Genomic DNA, 23,636 nt, shown 5'->3' with positions numbered 1-23,636 from the left:
TTTGTTCCTTTGATACTGACTTAAATATGTGCACCAAATCCAAAAACAAAATTTACATAAAAGTAAGTAGAAATCCACTTTCTTACACAGAGATGTTCTGCCCTGCATTATCTGAGATGGATTTGCATCTCACAGGTAGTAAAACTCGTTTTTTCTTGAAGGACTTTGGAAGTCATGTCTGCTCTTAGGGAACTGATTTGTCATTGGATTCCTGACTGTGGTGTTTTTTTTTTTTAATTATTATTATTTTTTTTATTTTATTCATTTATTTATTTATTTATTGGTAGCTGTGAGAAGATGGGTCTGGTGCAGCCGAATCCTGGTGGGCAAGAGGAGACAGCATGGGTGCTTAGCAGCTCCAGGCACCGCTGGGGGACGTTGAGTCCCTGTGGCCCCTGCCTCCAGGGTCCTTGCCTTCAGAGGGGGACTTTTCCAGAGCTGCCAATACCAGGCTAGAATAAGTATGTAAGAAATGATTGTATAAACAGGTAGATCCATACTGATGCAAAAATGAGGGAGATCAGACTTGGCACCTGCTGTGGTTTCTTTGGAGGTTCTTTTGGGAGACTTTGGGCAAACTGCTTCACTTCTCAGTGCCTCTCTGTCCCTGTGTGCAGAGGAAATGTGACACCTACCTGCCATACATGTATAAACTGTAGTGCATTGCCTTAAGCATAGCTTTTTAACAAATGCCTGCTCAATGTCGAAAAGGAAAAATACAGAGGATTGTTGTCTCCCAAGCAATACACGTTACTGGCAGGTCATTACAATAGTGCTTCACTGAACACTGCTGCTTTGCAGTGTGTCTTGGTAGCATTACAAGACAGTGTTCAAGTGTTCAAATTAAACACTGTAAAAGGATTGCATTTGGGAGATGAGCACTTGACTTTGTGCAAGCCTGATAGGGAGGTTTCAAACACCTTTATTTAAAATGTTTTATTAAAAAAAAAAAAAAAAAAGTGGTGGAAGAGTGCTACTTACAAAATATTTTAGGTAACTGCAGCTCACAAACTCATGCAGAGTGTGCTAGGTTGTTCAGGTAGCTTTGTATAGAGCTTGGGGATGTTTCTGCATTGCCAAGGAAGCCAGTACAGACTTCCCAATGCATCTGCTTTAGTGATCTCAGGAGTCCAAAACCAGTGTGTTTGCTCCAGGATCAGCTGCAAGCCGTTATGGCTCATAAATTGTTGCATCTCCTGGATGGAATATGCTCTACAGAGCACAAAGAATTATTGAAGGTAAGTATTGCAATCAGTCACATCTCTCGCACTGTGAGATCCCTTTTCGGGATCGAGTTGTTGTGACTGTGCATGGGTACTTTGATGTTTTAATCCCTAGCAACCGCATTGTGCTCTCCTTGGAGAGCTGTCCCAGTGCACCTCCTCACTGCTCACTATTACCGAGTCCATGCATTTATTATCCTTCGCTTCAGTATGTGATTGTAGTCATTTTTCAGTTTAAGATTTTTTACACTCTACTACATCATCGTTATTCTAACCATATGCTCAAATAGTTCTGTGGTGGTCTAGCTATTATAAGGCAAGTTACTGTTAATACCAGGTCTTCAGTGTCTTCAGATATTTTATTTTAAATTGAATATACATTTGAAATAGGCAAAGCTATGAAGAAATAAATATGTGAAAGATTGTTGAACTGTTTCAAAGTTAACAGCTGATTCTTGGATACCCCAGACCAAAACATTTGGCATTATAAATTTTGCTCTGAGGCTGAAGACTGAGGAGACTTTAACTCCAGTCCACAGTAGGAATGAACCCTTAGGAAGTCATGAACTCTTTGCCTGCCCATGGGGAGTTTTTCTCTTTTCCCAGTTGAACAGGAGTGATGTATTAAAGCAAATGTGAGCTGACTCTGTGTCACCCTGTCGTATTGCTCAAACTTGTTTCATTTTTATTAACATGCTCTGGAGCTGGAGGTTTTTAGCCAAGTGTGTTGCTCATGCATGCAGGTGACAAGAACGTGAGTGTAAAGACCAGCTCCTTTCCCCTGCTCCAAAACCTTCAGTGGGACAATGTTGTGCTTTTTGGACACAAGCTGGTTTAATGCTTTAAACTGCATCATTTTTTGGCTGAACCAGCTTGTCGTAAGTACTGGGCAGCAGTCGTTGCAGCACTATACTCTGCTGTGTGACTCTGACATGTTTCAAGTTTCCTAATTGATTAGTAATCATTTTAGTAAGGAGTGATAAGGCTCCCTCTCGGGCACTGATGGACTTTTAAAATGTTTAAAGTAGCTACGATGATTACTTAGATGGATTGAAAACCTGCGGGCCTGAGAAATGCCTGTGAAATGGTGACCAGTGCCACAAACTGCTTTATAATCCTTTCTGGCTTCCTTGTGTAGCAGTAGTGCCATTGCAGCACCCCAATTCACTGTACCTCTAGCCATCAGCAGTGCTTGAAATGAATACAGATTTTTGGAGGCTGCAGGACATTGCAGACTAAGCTGTTCTTCAGTTTTGATTCAGCAGTGTAACTCAGTATCTCACACTAAAAAGACTTTCCATTGGTATGCATGGCTCATATAACAGCTCCTCCACTGTTTCCTGCGGGTTAGGAGGGAAAGGATCTTTCCATGCATAATTTAATCACATTCAGCAGTTCAGCGTTTGGATTTTTTTCCATAGAAAATCTATAACATCTTGTTAGTTAAGTCTTATACTTTTAGAAATGTTAGTGTGTGTGCTTATCTTGTTCATTCAGATAAACACCTCTCAGCATCCTGTTTTTCTTATGTCATACGAACAGGAAGAGAACGATTGTTTGAGATGTGCGTCAGTCATAATTGTAACCAGGCAGTCACGTTACCCTCCCCATTTACCATAGAAACCAGCAAATCTCTTCAAACATGCTGGTGGTAGCTGTTAGGTATCCTTTCTCTTCTACTTAACCTCCCAAGAGCTGTAACTTTGCAAGTCCTGTATAGTGGGACCTCTCAATGGTTTAGTTTTATTTTTTATCTAAGAGAGTACACCTATAAATTTTGCAAATCAATACCCATCACTACTTTTATCTTAAGTAACTGTGATGTCTGTTGTTCTGTCTTGTGCCTATTGTTAAACACACTGCAAACTCCAGGCAGTGGTACTGCCTGAAGTACTAGGCAAGTCTGAAGTACTGGCCAAGCTTTTGCCTGAGTGTATGTAACTTGTAGAAAAGCATTTGAGTCAGCCAGATTTTTGAAAGGCGTTTGGCTATTTTGCAGTCACTTAAAGGTGGCCTGGAGAGCTTTGCGCGTGTAGGGAACACATCCTGCATCTGGAGAACCTTTCAGAGGAGCTAGTAGTGTTGCTGGCACCTCGGGGTGGGATTTTTGAAAGCAGCAAAGGGAACAAAGATGCATTTGAGAAACATGTTTTTTGTGAAGGGGCTTGCTTTCTCTGGCAGTAGTGCCAGTACTGGAGATGTAGTTTTAACCTAACACCGTGAGATGTAATTAGTTAGAAGAAGTACTTTCACCATTATTTTCTTCAAAATAAGCAACACAGTTATTGCACTCTGCACATGTAGTGCATGTTTCAGCCTAGGCAGATGGGTTTTCTCCAATTTAAATTTAATTACATTACATATAATATTTCTTTACAAGAAATATTTTTAGAATCGTAGAATCACAGAAGAGTTTGGGTTGGAACAGACCCTAAAGCCCATCCAGGTCCAACAGCTGCCATGGGCAGGGACTCCTGCCCCCAGCCCCATGCAGCCTGGCCTTGGGCACTGCCAAGGATGGGGCACCCACAGCTCCTCTGGGCAGCCTGGGACAGGGCTACACCACCCTCACTGTGAAGAATTTCTTCCTCATATTGCATCTAAACCTGCTCTCTTTTAGTTTAAAGCCATTGCTCCTTGTCCTATCACTACACTACCTAATAATGAGTCTCTCCCTATTCTAGTCTGATCTGTCACAATTAGAAGAAAGCTACTTTCTCAAATTATTGTGTAAAGTGAACCACTTTGGTTCGATGCACTGTCCCACAAGAGCACGGATCACAGTTGCCCACATCTGTCCTAGGCGGTTGCTACCCACTGCCTGTCCCCGCATACGGACAGAGATCCACAGTGTGTGGAGCTGGTGGCACCGCCTGAGCATTCACCTGGGGGACCACAGCCCAAGGCAGAGAGGAGGGCACTGCTGGCCTGGAGGTGCTGGCATCAGAGGGATGGCAGCTGTCAGGTCCAAGGGGAAAGCAGGTTTGGGGTGGCAGCAGCGCCGTCTGGGTGCAGCGTGGTGCAGGCCGCGAGTGGCAGCGCCTGACGCGAGGCGTAGAAGGGGCTGGCAGGGTGGGCATCCTCCAGCTGCGCTCCCAGCGTGTGGGCTAGAGATGTGGAAGTCGGTGAGGGAAGGGGCGCAGCATGCAAGTCTCACACATCTGCATTTTCAGAAATAGATAAAATCTGGAGAGCCATTTGTTTCAGTTTTCTGTACCTTTTTTCTCCCAGCAGAGGAAGGCTAGAAATATCATAATCTCCTACACTATTATCTGCTGCACGTTTAAGTTTTCTTTTGTTTTTTAACTAATGCGAAAGGTTCCTACAGATTGTACGATGTGTGTTGGTTAGAGCAGATGAAGAGGAACTGTCATGCAGATAGTGGAAAGTTGTGAAACTCAAAGTAGAAAGTAATAAATGGCAAAATGTAACATGTTCTTAAATTTCATAGCCTTGTTTCGATTGTCAGACCTCCTTTGATTCTGCCTTTGTCGACCATTAGACAATAAAAGTTGCATTTTTTTCCTTTGTTCCTAAAGTAGGTTTCAGTTTTAATTCCAAGGTGCTAGTCTTGTCTGCAATACCCACCATTAATTGGTGTTTTAGCTAAGCTGACAGCTTTAGTTCTGCTAAACTGTGCATGCTGAGGAGATAACCTGCCTCCAGAAAGAGAAGGTGGTGGTGCTGTCATCTTGGCCTTTTCCCTCTTGCCTACCTGTAGATAACTTGTCAGTGTATTAGGATCTACAGAAGCAGTGTTATAAAAAGTAATGTTCCCAACTAAGTGGTCAAGAGTGGTGTTCCCCAGGGGTTGGTGTTGGGGTCCATCCTATTTAATATCTTTATTGATGATTTGGACAAGTGAATTGAGTGCACCCTCAGTAAGTTTGCAGATGACACCAGGTTGGGGAAGTACCGATCTGCCGGAGGGTAGAGACTCCCTGCAGAGGGACCTGGACAGGATGAGTCAATGGGCAGAGGCCAATGGGATGAGGTTGAACATGGCTATGTGCCGGGTCCTGCACTTTGGCCACAACAACGCCATGCAGTGCTACAGGCTTGGGAAGAGTAGCTGGAAACCTGTGCAGAGGAAAAGGATTGGGGGTATTTGTTGGTCAACACTCACCTGCCTAAACATGAGCCAGCAGAGTGCCCAGGTGGCCAAGAAGGCCACAACAGCATCCTGGCTTGTATCAGGAATAGTGTAGCCAGCAGGGTCAGGGAGGTGGTCGTCCCCTTGTATTCTGCTCTGGTGAGGCTGCACCTCGAGTGCTGTGTTCAGTTTGGGCCCCTCACTACAAGAAGGACATCGAGGCCCTGGAGCGTGTCCAGAGAAGGGCTACGAAGCTGGTGAGCACAAGTCCTGTGAGGAGTGGATGAGGGAACTGGGGGTGTTCAGTCTGGAGAAGAGGAGGCTCAGGGAAGACCTTATTGCTCTCTGCAACTACCTGAAAGGAAGGGGGTTGGCCTCTTCTCACAGGTAACTAGTGATAGGACTAGAGGGAATGGCCTCAAGTTGTGCCAGGGGAGGTTCAGGTTGGAGATTAGGAGACATTTCTTCTCAGAAAGAGCAGTCAGGCATTGGAACGGGTTGCCCTGGGAAGTGGTGCTGTCACCATCCCTGGGGGTGTTTAAGGAAAGGTTGGACCTGGTGCTGAGGGACATGGCTTAGTGGGTGACATTGGTAGTAGGGATTGGACCAGATGATCTTGGAGGGCTTTTCCAACCTTTATGATTCTACAAACCTGCATATTAAGAATGTGAGAAAGAAATCTCTATTCATGATGTGCCATCCTGCTTTTCCTACATGTAGCTTGGCAGTATCTGCCTCTCATAAGCAGAACTTGTCAGTGTTTTTCAGCAGCATTCTGTAGGAGTTTCCAGCATGTTTCCCCATCCCAGGTGAGCTGCAACCTTATGCTCATGTGAGAAGTCTCGGTTGCACCTTTTTCTTGCTTCACTTAATAAGCTGAACTCCTCACAACTGTACAAAATAGAACAAAAAGAGTTTCCATCCCCACACCTATGTGAAACAAGATCTGAAGTGTCTTCTTGATATTTTGTTAAAGCATTTAATAGTACAACTTTATAGAAAGCTAAATAACCTGAATTTAGGCAAAATTCTTTACTTAAGAAGAAATCAAGCATGAAGTAAAACATGGATTAAAAAATTAGTATGTGGTCCCAGCTCAGTGAAATGCTTCCTTAATTGACGTGTATGGAGATGTTTATGTCAGCTCTGTTGCTTGAGAATTTCATCCCCAGAGCTTTTCCTTCATAGATGTTTAGGTTTAAAGCTTTGGCTGAAATACATTGATACCACTTGCTTGGGATGTGTTAAAATACATCGACTTTTTCAGCTGAAGGACTGAAGCTTTGCGTTGGGGTACTGGAAGTGGACCAGGTGTTTCTAGCTATGCATTTTAACAGAGTCTTAAATGCACAGTCTAAATACTTCCCTAACATTAGCTCTCAGCAAGCAAAAGTGTCTATTTTACCTTCTATTTTTAAAAACAATTTAATTCTTGTTGGAATACTTTTAGAGCAAAGCTTCCTTGAAACTGATTTCTTATCTTCAGTTATCTAAATGGTCTCAGCTATTAACAAAACAACAACAATAAAGTGAGTTTCTGTTTTACTGGAAGGGTTATTTTGACATGCTTCTGAAATGCTGGTGTAAGAGCTGAAGTATTCTTCAAGCTCACGTTGGCTTTTTCAGCTATAACATACAGGTTTCTGTTTTTTTTTCCAGCCAAAGTTGCAAACAAATTCTTTGATGGATATTAAACACCTGAATCATCTTTACCAGTTTATCAGTGAGTCTTTGAGTTGTGCTGGTTTTCCCAGGAAAAGCCTGGATACAAAAGATTGGAAGCAGGCAGTCTGTGGTACATTGATTCATCATCCCGTGTCCATGGGAAGTGTCTCTGCCAGACTCATTTGTCTTTACCTAAACTTCTTGCGACCATAGACTTTCATTATGGCAGCATCTTCTTGTGTAATCTCAAAGATGGCCTGATATATTTGAGGTGAGTGTTTTATTATTTTTGAAAGCACGGCTTTTTAGGTGGCTCACTTGTGTTACGTGGCCCCATGAGTCAGTGTGTAATTCACCATTCAGTTCTCTAAGGGCAAAAGGAGAAGGTGAACTGCAGGCTTCAGGTGTTTATTCACTCTCCTGTACCAGAAAAAGAGTGTCTGTCAATAATAATTAAAAACAATTAGGAGTGTCCTCATTAGTGTTAACCTTAGCAACTAGTAATTGCTGCCCATTCCTCTTTCTTGGAAGAAAGGATGTTAGTATTTTAAAAAGGAAGCTGGATGGCTTCGAAACATGTATTAGGACTTTTTAGCATTAACTGTTGGGTTTGGTGCTTTGTGTGTGTGTGTGTGTGTGTGTGTGGAAACCTCTTTAGGAGAGACAGTTAAAGGCTTTTATTTTTTTTTCAGTTTAGAACTTGGGGATTTCCAGAGATGTCTGAAGAACAAAAAAATGCTATCTTTTTAGCTTTACTTTTCATCTGATGCTCCTTCTCCAAATTGCAGTTCGATCTTCTAGACCTGCTGAGGCTGCTGTTCTGACAGTCACTGAGTAGCCAAAAAATGAGGACGTGTAATAACACCCCCCCACACACATGTTTATCCTGGATAGTATTAGTTTTCTTCATCTTTGCAGGATTTGTAAGCTTAAAAGAAGAAATTGCTGGCTTTCCAGAACGTTGTTTTAAATGTTGTTTTTAAACTCCCAAGTTTCCATTTCCATTAAAGTGTTATTAACTGGGTGTAGGGGTGTTGACTGATATCCTGGTTATAGCAGATCTCTTCTGAGGCTTGATGATCTGTGATAAGAGAGCAGCCAGCACTCAGTGCTGAGATGTGGTCAGTGGCTGATTCCACAGCAGTGAGTTATCAGCACTTCTGGGAGCATGATGACTCGCTCCTTACCGCTCCCTCCACAGTAGTGACACATTTTATGGGAACAAAACCCTTTTCTCTTTATCACTGAAAAAAATGTATGGTGCTGTTGGCTAAAATGAAGAAAAATAGCTTGGGCTGAAGTTTTGGGAGAAAAAATATTTTATGATGAAAATGTATATTTTCTTTAATAGATTTGAACAGAAGAACACAAGCTATGGACAAGGGTGCGTCAAGCTCAGCAGCTTCAGTAGCCTCTGACCATAACTGGTAGTGAATATGTATAGGGAGAAGGTGGAAAAAATCAGAAGGGGATGAGGGAGTGAGTGCCCTGCTGTCCTCCTCTTTGCTTGTGCCTGACTTCCATCGGTCAGCAGCTTGGAGTCGTTCTATGCCAAGGACTGTTTTGTCATCTTTGTGCTTAACGTTGAGCTCATACCCCATGCAACAGATGAGGAAACCATTAAAAGTGCTGCCAATTACTTGCAAAAGGTTAACAATTGCTATATTTTTAGGCTTTTATTAATTTGAATTTCATTAACTGACTAAAAAGCAAACTGTTAGTGTTATTTTTAGAATTGCAAATTCTGTAAAAATAGGTCCACTTTTCCTTGTAAAACAAAGGCGTATTGAAAGTATCTGATAATGATTTCTGTATGTCTGAAGTGATGACCCATGTGCATGAGCAGGCTGATGATGTCAGATGCTCTCCTTGGCCACTGTACCAGAGGAAGGAGTGTTTGTGCTCCCTGCATGGGTCATCTTGGCCGCAAGATGGGCTAAGGATGTGCCCAAAGCTTGGCAACTTCTTGGTTAGATTTCATTTTGATTTGTTTCATTTGGCCCCAGATCTGAAGAGCATCTTTTGCTGACATGCCACGGACAATGCCTAGATTTTGATGTTGATCAGGTGTCTGTGTGCTAAGTGGGAGAGAGAATGCAAGTGCCCCTTTGGGCTGCTGTGGGTGGGTTGGTGAGCAGCAGGTCTGGACTGGGGTGGCTGGTAAGCAACTTCCCCTACTCCTTGCTGACAGAAAGTGCTTGTAAAATAAGAGGAAAGTGTTATTGGCTGTTCTGCTCGTACAAGCAAGCCTTTTATTTTAACGAGAGTGCATTTTGTTTGATCTGCGTTTCTTGGGGGGGATGATGAATTTTAGCCATTATGAAAACAAAACCCATGGTTATTTGTAAGGACTGCTTTATAAGAAGCATATGTGTGCTTTATTATTCTTTTGCTTGGAGTGTGGGGATTGTTTTCAGTTGGGAGGTTGCATTAGAAGAATGTGAACTTCTGACTCACTGAAAAATAGAGCATGTATTAGCAAAATTGTGAGGTTTCCTATTATGTTTTCATAACTCAAATTTCTCAGAATGGAAGTGATCTCTTTTTGCCTTTAGTGAAAGAATCACTTTTACTGCCATTGAGAAAGAATGGATTTTTCTTCTAGAAAAAGTTGTATTGCATTTAATATACTTTTACTCTACCCACTATTCTTCATTTCCACTTTTCTTCTCTCCAGAGTAGCAGCTTCTCTTTCTGAGGGTGATCTGCCTGTGGAACTCATTCTTCAGCCGTGTTTCTGTTTGATGTCTAAATTTTGACTTTTCCGTGATGACATAGTCAACAGTAAGGACCGAGGTGTGGCTAAACACTGTGATCCCAAGAAGGGGTGGACTCAGCTAATGGCATCTGAGGAATCCCAGCTTTCCTCTGGAAGAATCGAATGAGAAACATGAAATTGGCTTTGAATGCTTAGTTGATTTGCGATAAGGGTTTGCAAAGATACTAGAGAAAATACAAGTAGAGCTAACCCTGTGATACAGTATTGCATGTTATCACGTTAACAGAAGAGACCAAAACCAGAGCCTACAATTTCTGGAATTGCTGGCCTAAGCTGCTGCTTCTACATGCAAAGTCTGTCTGAAAGTTGGAGAAGAACCTCCAGAAGATAAGCTCCCAGATGCTGAACCCCCCACAAAGTGATATGTTTTCTGTTTAGTGAAACAAATGTCTTATTTTAATTAAATAGAAACTTTAATTAAATAGAAACTTTCCCCTGTGCTTTTCATATGAAGAAAAAACTTCTGGGGGAACCTAACTTTTCAGTCTGGCCTATGAACCAAAGCATAAACTGATTTTGCAGTTCTAGTTGTTGCATGGAGCACAACGTTGTGGTGGTGTGTTTGGTGAAGGCAACGTGAAATGAATTTCACGTTTGGTGAAGGTAATGATTCCAGCCAGGGGCACTTTATCTGCTGTAGCGACACGGCAGGAACTGTCCAGCCAGGGCCCATGCGCGGTGCCTACAGACCTGCTCTTCTCTGGTAAGCAGGAGACAAAGACCATCGTATAAGAGGCTGCCAGGGCTGGAAGAAGAGCGTCAGAAACAGTCACAGCTGGTCAACAAGCTCAGGAGTAAGGAACCGTTCTTGTTAAATGCAAATTCTGGCTACTGAAAATGAGCTGATGTTCATAATCAGGAGACTACAAGTGATGAGCTTGCTTGGTTTTGTTCTTTTTTTTTTAATCTCCTTTTTTTTTCTTCCTGTCTGATGCAGATACTTCCATGGGCTGCAGAAGGTGAATCCAAATGTGTGAATGAAGAACTGGAGGGACATGCAATGAATTCTTTTCCTTTGGTGAACCTAGACTCACAGACCTCCCAAAGGGCTAAATCTTTAATGCTAAAATTATAGGGGAGGTGCGTGCTGTATGGAGCTTTTAAGACTGCAGTAGCTGCGTGTGGTTGCTTCCCTTTTGAGATCTGAAGCCTTCTGTGCGGTGAAGTTCAAAGCTCTGTCGATTAGAAAGCTGTAGCTAAAATTGGAAACTGAGCCAAAGGCTGGAGTGAGCCAGACATACCTTATTCAGACGGACCCTCTCCATGTTGTTGCTTCGTTGCCTTATTGTTTGAATTCAGCTAAACCAACATAGTTGTACCTTTAAAAAGCATATTTGTCTTTTGTGGGAGACGCATTTAAGGAATGGTGGCTGGGCATGCTGAGTGTGTTTTGGAACTCTGGAAATTGTGCTAAAGCGAAGCAATTTATTGCTTCTGAAATGAAATAGTTTTGTGACATTTGATCCTCTTGTAAATTTTGCACTGGAGATTTCAGTGGTGGGATATAATTAACATTTAAATTGGTTGGGCTCTTATGGCAGCATTCCTCTGCCTGTCTGCAGACACTGGTACAGTCGACCTTTCCCTGTAAGCAAATAGCTCTGGGGAGCTTTTATTCTTAGTGGGAATCTACTGACTGCAGCTGGTAGGGATTCAGATGAATCACTGAGTGGTTACCCCTTAGTCATAGTGTGCTTGGAAGTGAACTGCTATCATTCCTGGAAATATCCATTTCTGCTAAGATAGAGACTCTGCCATGAGAAAGTGTTAAAGAGCCTACAACCCCTTTGGTGCAGGTGCATCTGAAATAGGAGTGGGCACTCTTGTGATTGTAAAACCTCCCTGTCCTCAGGATAATTCTAATTTACATTTCAAAGTAATGTGCAGGGGAGGAGAAGGATGCATTGGAAGTCCATCCTCAATAAGGGGAATTTGCAGATCTGAACAGGAGATGGTGTGGACATTTACCAGGCAGCTGATGGCGCATTTTCCCTGCTGCCTCCATGACAGAGGCTCATATGTCAGCTAGGAACAGTGAGGTACAGCCAGGACAGCGAGAGGAAGAGAAGAGCTTTAGGAAGTGCTGTTAAAGGAAGACCTTTAGGAAGTGCTGGTATTTGCTGCTGTGAACCTGAGCCCAAATGCTTAGAGCAGCAGGCTTCCTTCCAGGCTCTGCAGAAAGAGAATTTCCCAAACTGGCTCCCAGGAGAGGCTTTTAGCTGTGCGTGGGGTGCCCAGAGTGTGTTGCCTTCAACAGATCCATGCTCTCATTCCAATCCCTTGCAGTGTGTTGGTTGAGCTCTAACTCTGGGGGAAGTACCGTGGGCACTGGTTCCCAAGTGCTTCAGCAGCATCCACAGATACTCACGTGCCCAAGATAAGTGCGAGCCCCACAGCCATAGCATACGGTGGTCCCTGACCTCACAGGAGCATCATCAGTGTTGGGGCATGGAGGTGCAGCAGGAAGAGAGAGCAAACATGGCAGCTGCATGGTAGGCACTGCCCTTGTTTTGGCACCAGTCTTGCTAGCATGGTTTCTCAGCTGTTTGGAACTCTGCCTTTCTGGCTGCTAGCTGAGTTGTCTGATTTTTCATTCTTTATGGGGAGAGTTCATACTGGGGAAAAATGTGGTTTTATTACTTCTCCTCACCCACACCTATAACTTAACTTGGTACAGCGTTGTGTCTGTTGAGCAAAATCCTTTGTGATATTATATTCTGAAAAAGAACTGAATGAGAATGGTGAAAAAAAGACTTTGGATTTGCAGAAGATGGTGGCTGTCCCAGCTGTGCTCTTGTACCCACATGAATGCAAAGTAAGCAGAGGTTGCATTTCATTGTGGATGAACAAGGAACTACAGTCCTTGTCACTCTTTGGAAAAATAAGGGCAAATTGTGGCTCTGCCATTAAAAGTCATTTAGAACACATGTTCTCAGTAAGAAATACAGAATGGATCAGTGCGAAGGGCATAGATTGCTGCCACCCTGCTGCTCAGGATGTTGCATCCACCAAGGTCTGGTCAGCTCTGCGTCAGAATACTAAGTCCTGCTCATGGCTTCTGCAGCTTCTGATGTGTTGACTCCCCTTTGCTGGTCCTGCCTCTGAAACTGAGGAAGGTCGATTGCTGCATTAGCCTGGCTGTCAGGTCATCTTTGAGCTGGATGCACCCAGGCTGAAACATGGCAATTACTGCAAAAGGAGCAGGGAAAAGCAGGAAGCTGCTGAAGCTGAGCAGGGAACGTGCCCTTGGGAGCATGCTTCCTAGGGGCACTGTGGGCACGGGACCTCTTGTTGTGTGAATGTCTCAATGGTTTGGGGAAGATTTCCCCGTTTCATTCATAGGTGTGTTGGAGGCCTCATCTCCTGCTAGTGTTGCTGACACACCATGGAGCCTCTCTTGAAAGGTGGGTCTGGGACATCGTGGCTGAACCAGAGTGTTGCAGTAACATGATCCCAGTTCTTCTGCTTTTTTTTTTTTTTAAGAAAGTTAAAATATCTATTTTGACAGGTGACCGTAAATTCTAGTTTTATGATATCTTTACCTACTCCACTGGTTGTGTACCGTGTTAAGTATCTCTCCCCACACTCTATGATAAATTCAGGTAAGAACAAATTTATGAAAAAAACCTCCTACAAAGCAAAAGAAGAATGTCGCTCCCATTTCCCACTGGCTAATACGCAGTGCATATAACATGCTTTTTAAAAATAATACAGCATTTTACCTTCTGTATCTTTATTCTTTATTGTATCTACTTTCTCATAGGTTATCTTTTTTTTTTCTTTTTTTTTTTTTTAATACAACACAGAACACAGAATTTCACAATGTGTATTATATAGTACCTGTATATTCTAAAAATTGTTTTGGTATATTTCAAATATTATTTTAGATAGGCAGGAGAAATTCCATATGGAATCATTTTCTGAAGTTCAAAAATATTTAAACAAGTTTGGAATGTTTATGTTGTGTGCACTCATTAAAAGTGGGTACAATAAAAACACTTAGAATGTGTGAAAATCTAAAATTTCCTATTGAGGAATTTTGTTTTTCAGTTAAGTCAGCTTGTTCTTAGAGATTGAACGTGTGTCTGAAGAGAATGTTTCTGTTTGTTTTTTGCATCATCGAAGTGGCGTTTCTGTTCCCTATTAGCCTTCTCTTCTACAAATCCAGCACGCATTTGATATGAGCCACAGACGCTTTTCTGGAAAAAAAATGAGGCAAAGTAGATTTTGATAACAGATTTTGTTTAATTCTTAATCCATGTAGTATACTATTCATTGGATTTCTGTTTCAGTCATGACATTTAAATAACCTGTGACACTGCTGAAACAGGGGGTTGCTGAATATCGCTCTGCTCACTCCTCTCCCTCTGCCAGTTTGTAGATTGCCTGTACATCTATAGATCTTTATTCTTAAGTGCAAACCGACTAGGTGCATTTCTGTTGACATGGAAATGTCTGGAACCGTTGTTTTCTTTTCAGAAAAATATCTCAAATGTTTTTGCAGATTGATGAGACTTTTCACAGAAGATGGTTTTCAGGGATCTATTGCAGGGGCTCACAAAACAATGGATAGTACTAAAAATTAACTGATTGTTTAGAGGGGTATTGTACATTTTGCATATTTTGTTGTATATTTCATTAAACATTTATTAAAATCCTGTTAATTTTCAAGGCAAAGGTGTAAGCTGTCTGCCTAGAGAAGGTTTAAGCATTTGCATATTAGTCTTGACCTTCCTTGTACTTCCTATCCAGGAATTTCAGCTGCAATTGACTACCTAGTATGTTCCTGCATTTCAATCACATAATCCCCTTTTCCTTTATTTATTTGTTTGTTTGTTTTTCCTTTTTTGCTTTTACTTTTTACATTCTGTATCTCTTAATTCATTGACTGTAATTCTTCCAGGTCTCATGCCATGGGGTGTTCAATGGCTTTTGACACAAAGCAAAAGTGTTGAGAGATTTTTCACTGGTAAATTCTTCCTCTGGGGTTTGATGTCTCACTTTCCCTATGTGAGACACACAAGTAGCCTCAGTAAGAAAGTGGATTTGTCTTGCCAGGGCATTTCAGCAGAACTGGTGAATAATACAGCAGAATTTTGCAAGGATGCAATAGCAAAACCACTGCTTTACCTCACCAGCCTGCAGGCACATTTTTTGTTGTGATCACAGCAGGTTTTGAGTGATCTATGTACAAAGGAAAAAGAGAGAATGAACAGAAAGCAGTTTATGGCTTTCCTCAAAGACACTTTTCTAACTCAAAAATATAAGCCTTGTGGTTTATATGGTTTTGAAATGTAACCACAGATATTGAGAACTGGAAAAGATCTGATTTACCATCTCCTTCAATTTTGGTACCAGATTCAGGGCAGAGAAAATGTATTTTTGTAATGAAAAATATTAAAAGGAAATATGTTAATATCTTTAAAATAAATAAAATTCATGAACATATTTAGAGAAACTATCATATGAAAAAAAATCTACATCATTTGTGCCTTGATGGAGTATGTGTAGATGTGTCTCTGCAACCTCCACCAAAGTGTTGTAATCTTGTTTTGGTGAAGCTCTACTAGATGTTTAATGGTTCCAACTCCCTTTCTTTGGAGCAGCAAAAGATCAATGTCAGACTAAGGGCTTCGTCTTCAAGCTTGATCTCGGAACTGAATGGGGTTAACTTTTCTTCAAAAAGAAAGATTCTTGATGTTTTTGATATGTAGAAGGTATTTTTCTGGCCTCCAGGACCTATCCTTGCTTTTGCAAACACTGTTCTGTTATCATGTTAATATGCCTATCAATCTTTATCTTAGTAATTGCTGTTTCTTGCTCCTACAGCTGTGGCTGGAGGTTGATCCAATCATTTTCTTGTTCTTGTCCCCTGATTTGAGCCCAGATGCATTTGTGGTTCAGTTATGACCATTTGGTTTTCAGATACTTTACTTTGTTCTTTCTTCCCTTCTATTTCTTTCTCGCTCCCTTTTGCATTGAGCAAGCTCTCCCCATTTGCTCTGGAAAGCTTATGAAACTCTTCATAAGGCCCTTGTCCCTCATCCTTGGATATCCTGGCATTAGTTTCCTGCTGTTTCTTCAGTCCTTTCTCAGATGTGGGTGAGCAGGATCTTGTCTGGTATTCCGATGGGAGCTTAACAGTACTGTTACTGCCAAAGACAGTTCTCACTCTTTCTGGGTGCCTGGAGAGCTGGGTGCCTGGAGAGCTAAGGGGGGAGTCCAGTCCCCAGAGAGATCCTGCTGGAGCATGAAAAGAGCATTTTTTTCAGCAGACAAAATGATGCAGACCTTCCCATCTACATCTTCTTTCCTAGCTTGAGGTTGCAAGGTAGAACAGCTCAATGTCCAGTGTGAACTATAGCGGCTTTCCCCTCTGGTGGGGCTGGCAAAAGAAGAGTGGTGCTTTGTGCTCTCATTTGTTTGGCTCTAGCAGTGTCTGCTTGCCAGTTGTTTGTTACATAGAGCCTCTGACCATGTTTCATCCCCAGGTACTTCCAAGGTTTTGCCTGGTAAGGGAAGAGACCAAACCATTTGGACATCAGCATGCTGCAGTACTGTTTCGGTACTTTCTTTCCTTGTGTAATCCCCGCTCTGGAGAATCACCTGGGAGATGCCTCCCCATTATCCACAAGGAAGCGCAGGAGCGAGCACTTCACGTGTGGCCGAGCAGCCAGAGGAGCAGCTGCAGGCGAGAGGGGCTCTGCTCCCCAGCCCTGGCTGCCCCAGCACCGTAGGGAAGTCACCCTGCTGGGGGTACTTCTACTCCCAGGGCACAGGAGGGATGGGCAACGCCGTTTCCCATTCACCTGTGCCTGCACAGTAGCATGCTGGCAAGATACTGAAGTGTTTAAAAGTGACTGGAGGGATGGTTTTCATGCGAGTGTGTATTGAAATAAGGGCGAGGTTGGATTTCAGCAACAGGGAGGTAAGGTAGGAAAAAATCACGTAAGAGCAGGGCTTGTTTTGTTGATTGAGGTTTAGAAAGCATTTTAACCAGTTGAATTATTGGCTGTATCTGAAGTGAAACACTGCTTTCCTAACTGCTCTCATTTCCTGTATCATTCCAGCTTGTTCGCTGCATTAATTGGAGTTCAGATTTACAGTGTATTTGGTTACACACTGGGCTGCATTCTTTTTTTTTCCCTGTGTGTATAAATTTCTTTGGGAGTTGGGCCAAGTGGAGAGCGTATATATGCACACACACACACACGGGCTGAATTTCACTGTTAGTTGCTAATTTTGTGGGGAAAAGGGATCTGGATTTTTTTCTGTTTTCTTGTAAAAAGAGACTTTCCTTTTTCCAAAGAAGAGGCAGTAGCTGACAACAGCCAGTGTTCAGAGAGTTCAAGATTTCAGAGCAGCAAGAGATGAGAGAAAATAGTATCTTATGAATTGTAAATGTGGCATTTTCAATTTGGCTGGTGTTTCCCAGAGGTTAGTGGATAATAAAAATGTTATCATTTTCCTGGCTCAACCAATAATCAGTTTGCTACTTAAAATATTTTTTAAATACTGTGCTTCAGAGTTGAGTTGGATGAGGGAGAGCTTTTCACAGTTGAAGTAGCTTTTTGTGACCTGAAATATGAAGTGAGACAGGATACTAAATGAGAAACCTAGCATTTTGAAACAAGTTATTTAGGAACTGTAGAAGGCAGAAGGTGATTTAAAGGATGTTTCCTTTTCAGTTGAACATTTTTCTTTTGGCTTTGTGAAAACATAAGTAGAGGTGCACTATATGTGTGAGGAGTGTTTTTTGAGAACTTGTAGATTTTCAGATTCACTCTTCATGTTTAAACTGTTGATACCAGTAGAAGATTTCCATTCAGAATATTGTGAGTCAAAGTTTTTAAGTAAATGACCATGAATTAAATAGAACCAGGTATTAAAATGTTACTGCTTTTAAAATTAAATATTCCTAAGCATTTAATTCAGAAATAATGATATGATGAATAATATTGTTATGATGAATAATAGTAGGTAGGAAATAACAACCAATGCCAGTTTTCGTATACCTAGGTAAAAAGAAAAAGAGAGTAATTCCAAACAACCTTCTTCTGAAACATTTGACCACCCTTTATTTTTTATGCTTGACACTAATCCCAGCAATGTTTCACCTTTCCTCCTTCCTCAAGCACCACCTCAGCTGCATGCTGTCAAAGCACAGCCTGCTCCCAGGCTGACATGGGCGAGTTTGACTCCTGCTCGCCAGGGCTGGACAAGCAGAGCTTAGCTCCCCCAAAAAGTCACCCACTGCCTCTGCCATCCACAGGGTGCAATGAGATTTGCATGTTAGAGCCATTTCGTTAAAAGTTTGTGCGTATTGATAATTCCTTTACAGGCTGCGAAAGGCTTACTCTTCTGGGACTGTTTTGTTTTAATATTAAGAAGAGAGAGCTGACGAGGACACCACTGTGGCTGTATTTGATGCATAGCAGCAGCATGATTTAGTTGTAAATGCACTGATATAGCTTTTCAGTATTTGAGCCAGTGTGGGTGTTTAGTTAAAGCCGTGCATGGATGGTGTCTGTTATTTTGTTAGGATCTCAGAGTGAGGGGTTTTAGCACTTTAATCCTGACTGACAGTTGGAAGGTTGGTAGTTTCAAACACAGTGGCACAGAGTAGCTGATTTCTCTTCAGTCAAACAATGCACCAGTGTGTCTAGGCTGCCTGTACAGAGCCAATAAATCTGTTTTGTTTTGTTTTTCTCCCCCTTTTCTCTCTCTCCTTCTCTCTCTTTCTTCCCCCTCCTCCAGGCCAGGACCCACTCCTACTGCTGAAAACAATCCAGCTTCTCTGGACAAAGAAAGAGATGAAGAAGGTAAGGCTGTGTAGCCTCCCCTCCTCGCTGTGGTTAATAACTGCATGCAGAGCATGTCCAGACACAGAATGCTTAGGTCAGACCAGCAATTCTTCATGATTGCTTTCAGTTCCAGCACACAGGGAAAGAGCCTGTGCATTTGCAGCAAGAAGTGAAAAGGTAGCTCTGTGTGATGTGAAGCAGTGAAGGGATTCCTATAAAAGAGATGAAGTTTACACGGCTGAGTTACAGGCGAAAAAAAAATCAAAGTTGCTTTTGTTTACTTTAGAACATGTTTTTATCCATTAAAGTGAGTGTCTTGAGGAAGAAGGAAGAATATTTCTAGTAGCTGAAAAAATAAGGGTTGAAATCAATAGAAAAAGTGCATTAAAGTGCATTTTGCCAAGTGGAATGATATCAAAACCTTTGTGCTCAGGATTTTTTTTTACCCTTTTTTTGGTTTGGTTTGGTTTTGCCTTTTAGAGTGGTGAATGCAACTTATATTGCCTCTCTAAAATTAGTGATATATTTTTATACAGCACCCTATGGGCTCTACGTGGAGATTTCTCAGAGGGAGTAAAATAGACTTCATCTAAATTTGGGTGCTTGCAAACTAACAAAAACACTAGATGTATCCGCTTGGTGGTGAGTTTCCCATGTTTAACTCTGTGCTGTTCAGGCATGTTCATAGAAGAAATGTTCATTTCTAAAAGACCCCAGAGCCAGCAGCTCACCATGTAGCTGTGGAATGTTCCCTATGTGAAACGGCTGCCATGGCTATGTTGATGTACGTGCTCCATCCTAGGTATCTGAAGTGTTTGGTCATTGTCCTTGTCTGGTGCACTGAGACTTTCCATTACTGATTACAGTCTGTGGTTCCCAGCCTGAATAATTAAACAACTGGAAACCCAGTGTGAGAGGTGCCTTTCCAAAGCCCGTCACTGACATAAACTTGAGCTCAGCAACTTGGAAGCTTTGAGCTTTCTATCAAGTTTTGTTAGAGTTAGAGGAAAAAAATAGTATTAGTTAGGTCTTGAGGGAAGTTAATCCCGCAGAACAACAGTAGGAAATAATCATCAAAATCTCTATGCTGTATACCCTGGGATGTGTGTGGATTGTGAAGAAAAATATTCTGAAAAAGACAAAGCATCCCATCGATGTGTCCTTGGGCAGAGAGCACCGCAGCTTTTCTGCTGAGGGTGGAAAAGCTTGAGGATCCCCATGAGTCATGCTGGCAGCTCCGCTCATTGAGTTTGCTTGCTTCTGGACTGATCACCCCAGTAAAGGTTTTGCAGAGCATGCGTGCTGAGGCTTCACAGCAGGGCAGGCCCTGTCCTCTTAGTGCCTGTCCTTCAGCCTGTGCTGCCTGCCTGCAGGTGTGGGCAGCACCACGGCTCGGAGCCCAGGGGATGTGTTTCTGAAGCAGGAGGAAAGTAATTTTGGAGAGATAAGGAAGCGGCACAGTGAGATCAGGCGGTGGCACAGCAGCAGCTGGTTCTAAGGTGGGGAGCCCAGGACGAATGTCCCCAGTAGTTTCTGACATGTACCTGTCACACTAGCACTAAGATGCCCTGATCTTCAGGTGTGCACCCACAGCAATGCACTTTTTTCAGGAGTACCTGCTGCGCTACCCTCTGCGTGTAACTCAGTGCCTTGTGCTGCTCTTGTCCTAAGCACATCAGTATCTGACATTCCAGTTAAAATAAATGAGGGAAGTTGACTTAAATAGAGCACCGCCTGCTTCATTGACATTTAAATGGCAGAGAGCTGCTTTGCCTTTTGCTGTGTGGGAGTGTAAGTCAATACTGTCTATTAACTCGTGTGAATCAGTCATCTCCATTAGATGATGCCTGTCAGTCTCAAATCAGTGCACATCATCAGAAAGAGGGTACCTGTCCCTGATGTGACCTCAGTCCTGGAACATGGTTATAGGAAGTAATCATTTTCTACATAAGAATGATAGTTTTGCAATAATAGATGCATCAGCACACTGCCCTGAGCTGTGAAATAAGGGATCAAAACAGAATGAAGGAGTGTGTAGTTTGAACATCAGCAAAATTTTCCTATTCCCATGATCTGTCAGGCTGTAGAAATCCCCCAAGGAATATTCCCTGCCATGGGAATCAATTGAAATGGAAATGGCAATTACATGTTTAAGAGGAATCCTTTTCTGGCAGAGACAGGAGCCAGGCAGCACAGCACTCTTTCCTATCTGATTTAGGTGTCTCATGTGTTTTTATTTTTATTTTTTTCATTGGTTGGTTATTTCCCCTCAAACAACACATATCATAATTGAAGTCTTCAGATTGTTAGGAAGTTTTGGAGAAGGCTTTGCCCCTGTTTAAAAGTGGAGCAGATAGGAATTCAGGACTAAGCCTAGATGTGTTGTCAATACTCTTGCCAGTTGTGTAAGTGTTTGGAGATGCTCTGCATGTGAAAGCAGACTTGGGCTTTTGCAGGACGTGGTGTCTGCTGGCAACCATCCTGCCAAAGCCCAGGCTCTGGTTCCAGCTGAAGGAGGAGCTGAGTGGTGTGGTGAAAGCTCTTGTTCAGTCTAAATGTGCTGAAGTGGGGCTTTGGGGAAAAAAAAGAAAAAAAGAGAGGCCATTTATAAACAGTGCAATTCAGTTGGCCAGTTGCTTTGTTTTCCTTTGGCTGCTGTGTTGGATATTTGTGGTTGGATAAGATCTTGCCTTCTCCTTCTGCAGAATCTTGCAGTAAAGTTGGAGCCCTATGTTTAACATTGCAAATTCTTACCACAGTGAAACGTACTTACAGGGAGAAAACTGTTATCTAAAGTCACATCTTTGTTAGTCATCAGCTTTTTCTTACTGCATTTGATAATCTAGTGAGAAGGAAACCATTTCTGTCATAACTGATAGGTTTTGTGGTTTTTCCCAACATGAAAGACATTATGGAAAATAACTGTCTTCCAGTAAATATTGTTGATGAATAAAAAAAGAACAAATTCATTGGCAAATTTTCTGTAGATTTTCTTTTGTTTTTTTTCATGCCATTCTTCAAACTTTATGTTGTTTCCATTGGAAGCCATGACTGAAGCCATCATATACAGTAAATTACAAGTGCTGGCTGCAGGCAGGAATGAGCATCTTTTGGATTTTGCTTTTTAGCCAGAAAAGAAAGAGAGCAGCTGCTCTTAGTGATTTCTTGTTTTCTGTCTCTGCTTTTGCCTTGCTCCATGCCAGTACATGTACCATGCAGTGAAAGGTCCTGTGTGGGTACTGAAGGATGCCACTTCTTCACCCTGCCAACCCTCCGAGCACCTTGGAAACTACTTCTAATGTAAACATTATAAAGATATTGCTCAGTACTGCTAATTTATCACTTCTACCAGATGGGTAGTAAGTAGCCTATTAACATTCACAAAGTGAGTGTACAATTCCTGCACATTTCTAAACACATCACCCTGGGATTCCTTAGATTTATGGCGTGGTTCTTTCCCAAGTTCCAAGCCCCTTCCTATAGCCTTTAGTTCTGCTGAGGTGTGCAGTGCCTGCCGTGTGGAGGCAGCAGGCAGCCTACAGCAAATACCTTGCTCAGATTGGTTTCGAGCAAAGAATGGATTTACATTTATAGTATTGCAATATGACAGATTGTGAACTTGGATCTTCCTTTCTTTTTATTCCTGTATGTAAAACCCGAACTATTTCAGTACTCCCAAATATTGAGGAGCCATTGTGGCTGAAGTGGATATAAGGTCAAATATGAAAATTTGTGGTACAGGAGGAGGGGCTTATCTGAGTTATTACTTGCATGTCTCTTAGAAGATGAGTAGGTTTTTGAGCCCAGTTATCTACCTTCAGTATCACTATTTTCTTAATAACACCCTTTTTCCAGCTCACTTCTTTTCTGCCCCTCCCCCAAATCCCAAGCCCCTTTGTCTGTTTCACGGAACAACTTCTCTGTCTTTATGGGATAATTAGTGTGGACAATTGCTGCTTTTCCCATTGGGTTTGAGGTGCAGTGAGCCATGAAGGAATCTGTAATGACATGAAAAGTCACTGGAGGCGTGGATGGTGGCTGAATAGCAACAGTTACCTCTCTGAATAGATTAAATTAAAAAAAATAAAGCTTTGTGTACAGCCGGGGGAAGGGAGGATTCACTAATCTTTTTGTACATGACAATGTGGTTTTGTATCTCAGCAGCTCAAGGAAGAAATCAGGCGGGGCTTTGCAGGACTGGAAGACCCATTGGCAGGACTCCTGGACATACTGGAGAGCAGCACCGATTGGAAGGGGAAAGGGCATTCCCTTGGGTATTACATCACCAGTGAGTTGCAGCTTTGGATGAAAGAGCATCCTGCTGTTCAACAGGTTAGAAAATGAGAGCAAGAGAGCCTGGGGAAAGGAGAGGGCAATTGATTTTGATATCCCTCAAGTGTTCCCAATTTCACTTCATTCTGTAGTCTAGTGTCTTCTCTGCAGCCTCACAGAAAGGCAGCGTGACAAGGTGTGAAATTCTTACTGAGATGTTGCGATCTAGTGATGCTGGCCTGAAAATGAAATAACATTAGAAACTATGATGTGAGACCTCTGTTTCCCCTTCCAAGCTGGGATTTCCATCTTTCCAGATCAAACCACTTTGATCAAGCATCAGTCTTACAGCCTTTGCTTTACTGGAGGCTTTCCCACTGGAACTCACATCGCTGCTGTCAGGATAAACCCAACTGCAGTAATCTGCTCTGCATATTCTTCCAGTTCTGCAAATAGAAGCCAGTTACCGTATGATTGCTTAACTCTTACCATCTGGTGGGGAGCTTTTATCATTGGGAATGCAGAAAATGGTAACAGTACGACTTTTCAGCGGCTGAATGATTCGCTTTGTAATTTTGGGTCATCAGATTTTACATCCTAATGTTTGCCATTCCTTATGCCTTCGTGTATTCTGACCTACCAGGATTTTCCTTTTTTATATGGTTTTACCTCTGAACTGCTTACACTTTTACTTTAACAATTTTACTTTACACACTTTTATATGTGTTGTTTCATTTCCCATTCTTCCAAGTGGTTCTTTTAAGACTTTGAGCTGTATTTAGATTCTCAAAGAGCATTAC

At 42.2% G+C, this 23,636-nt stretch overlaps 1 protein-coding gene across 3 annotated transcripts in view; it reads left to right on the top strand.

The window, feature by feature from the left end:
- Positions 1-23,636, top strand: part of EXD3 (exonuclease 3'-5' domain containing 3) — a 295,919-nt gene that overhangs the window by 73,900 nt on the left and 198,383 nt on the right. For 2 of the 3 annotated variants that reach the window (XM_084299219.1, XM_084299221.1), the window contains exons 4-5: positions 18,518-18,582; positions 22,726-22,896. In XM_084299219.1, the coding sequence (XP_084155345.1) occupies positions 18,518-18,582; positions 22,726-22,896 (236 nt within the window). The remainder of the gene's footprint in view (positions 1-18,517; positions 18,583-22,725; positions 22,897-23,636) is intronic. The other variant, XM_084299220.1, reaches the window with a different exon arrangement.

The sequence above is a fragment of the Netta rufina genome (genome assembly GCF_964035555.1).
Source record: "Netta rufina genome assembly, chromosome: 20".
Lineage (NCBI taxonomy): Eukaryota > Metazoa > Chordata > Aves > Anseriformes > Anatidae > Netta > Netta rufina.
This window is presented reverse-complemented; position numbering and strand designations above follow the sequence as displayed.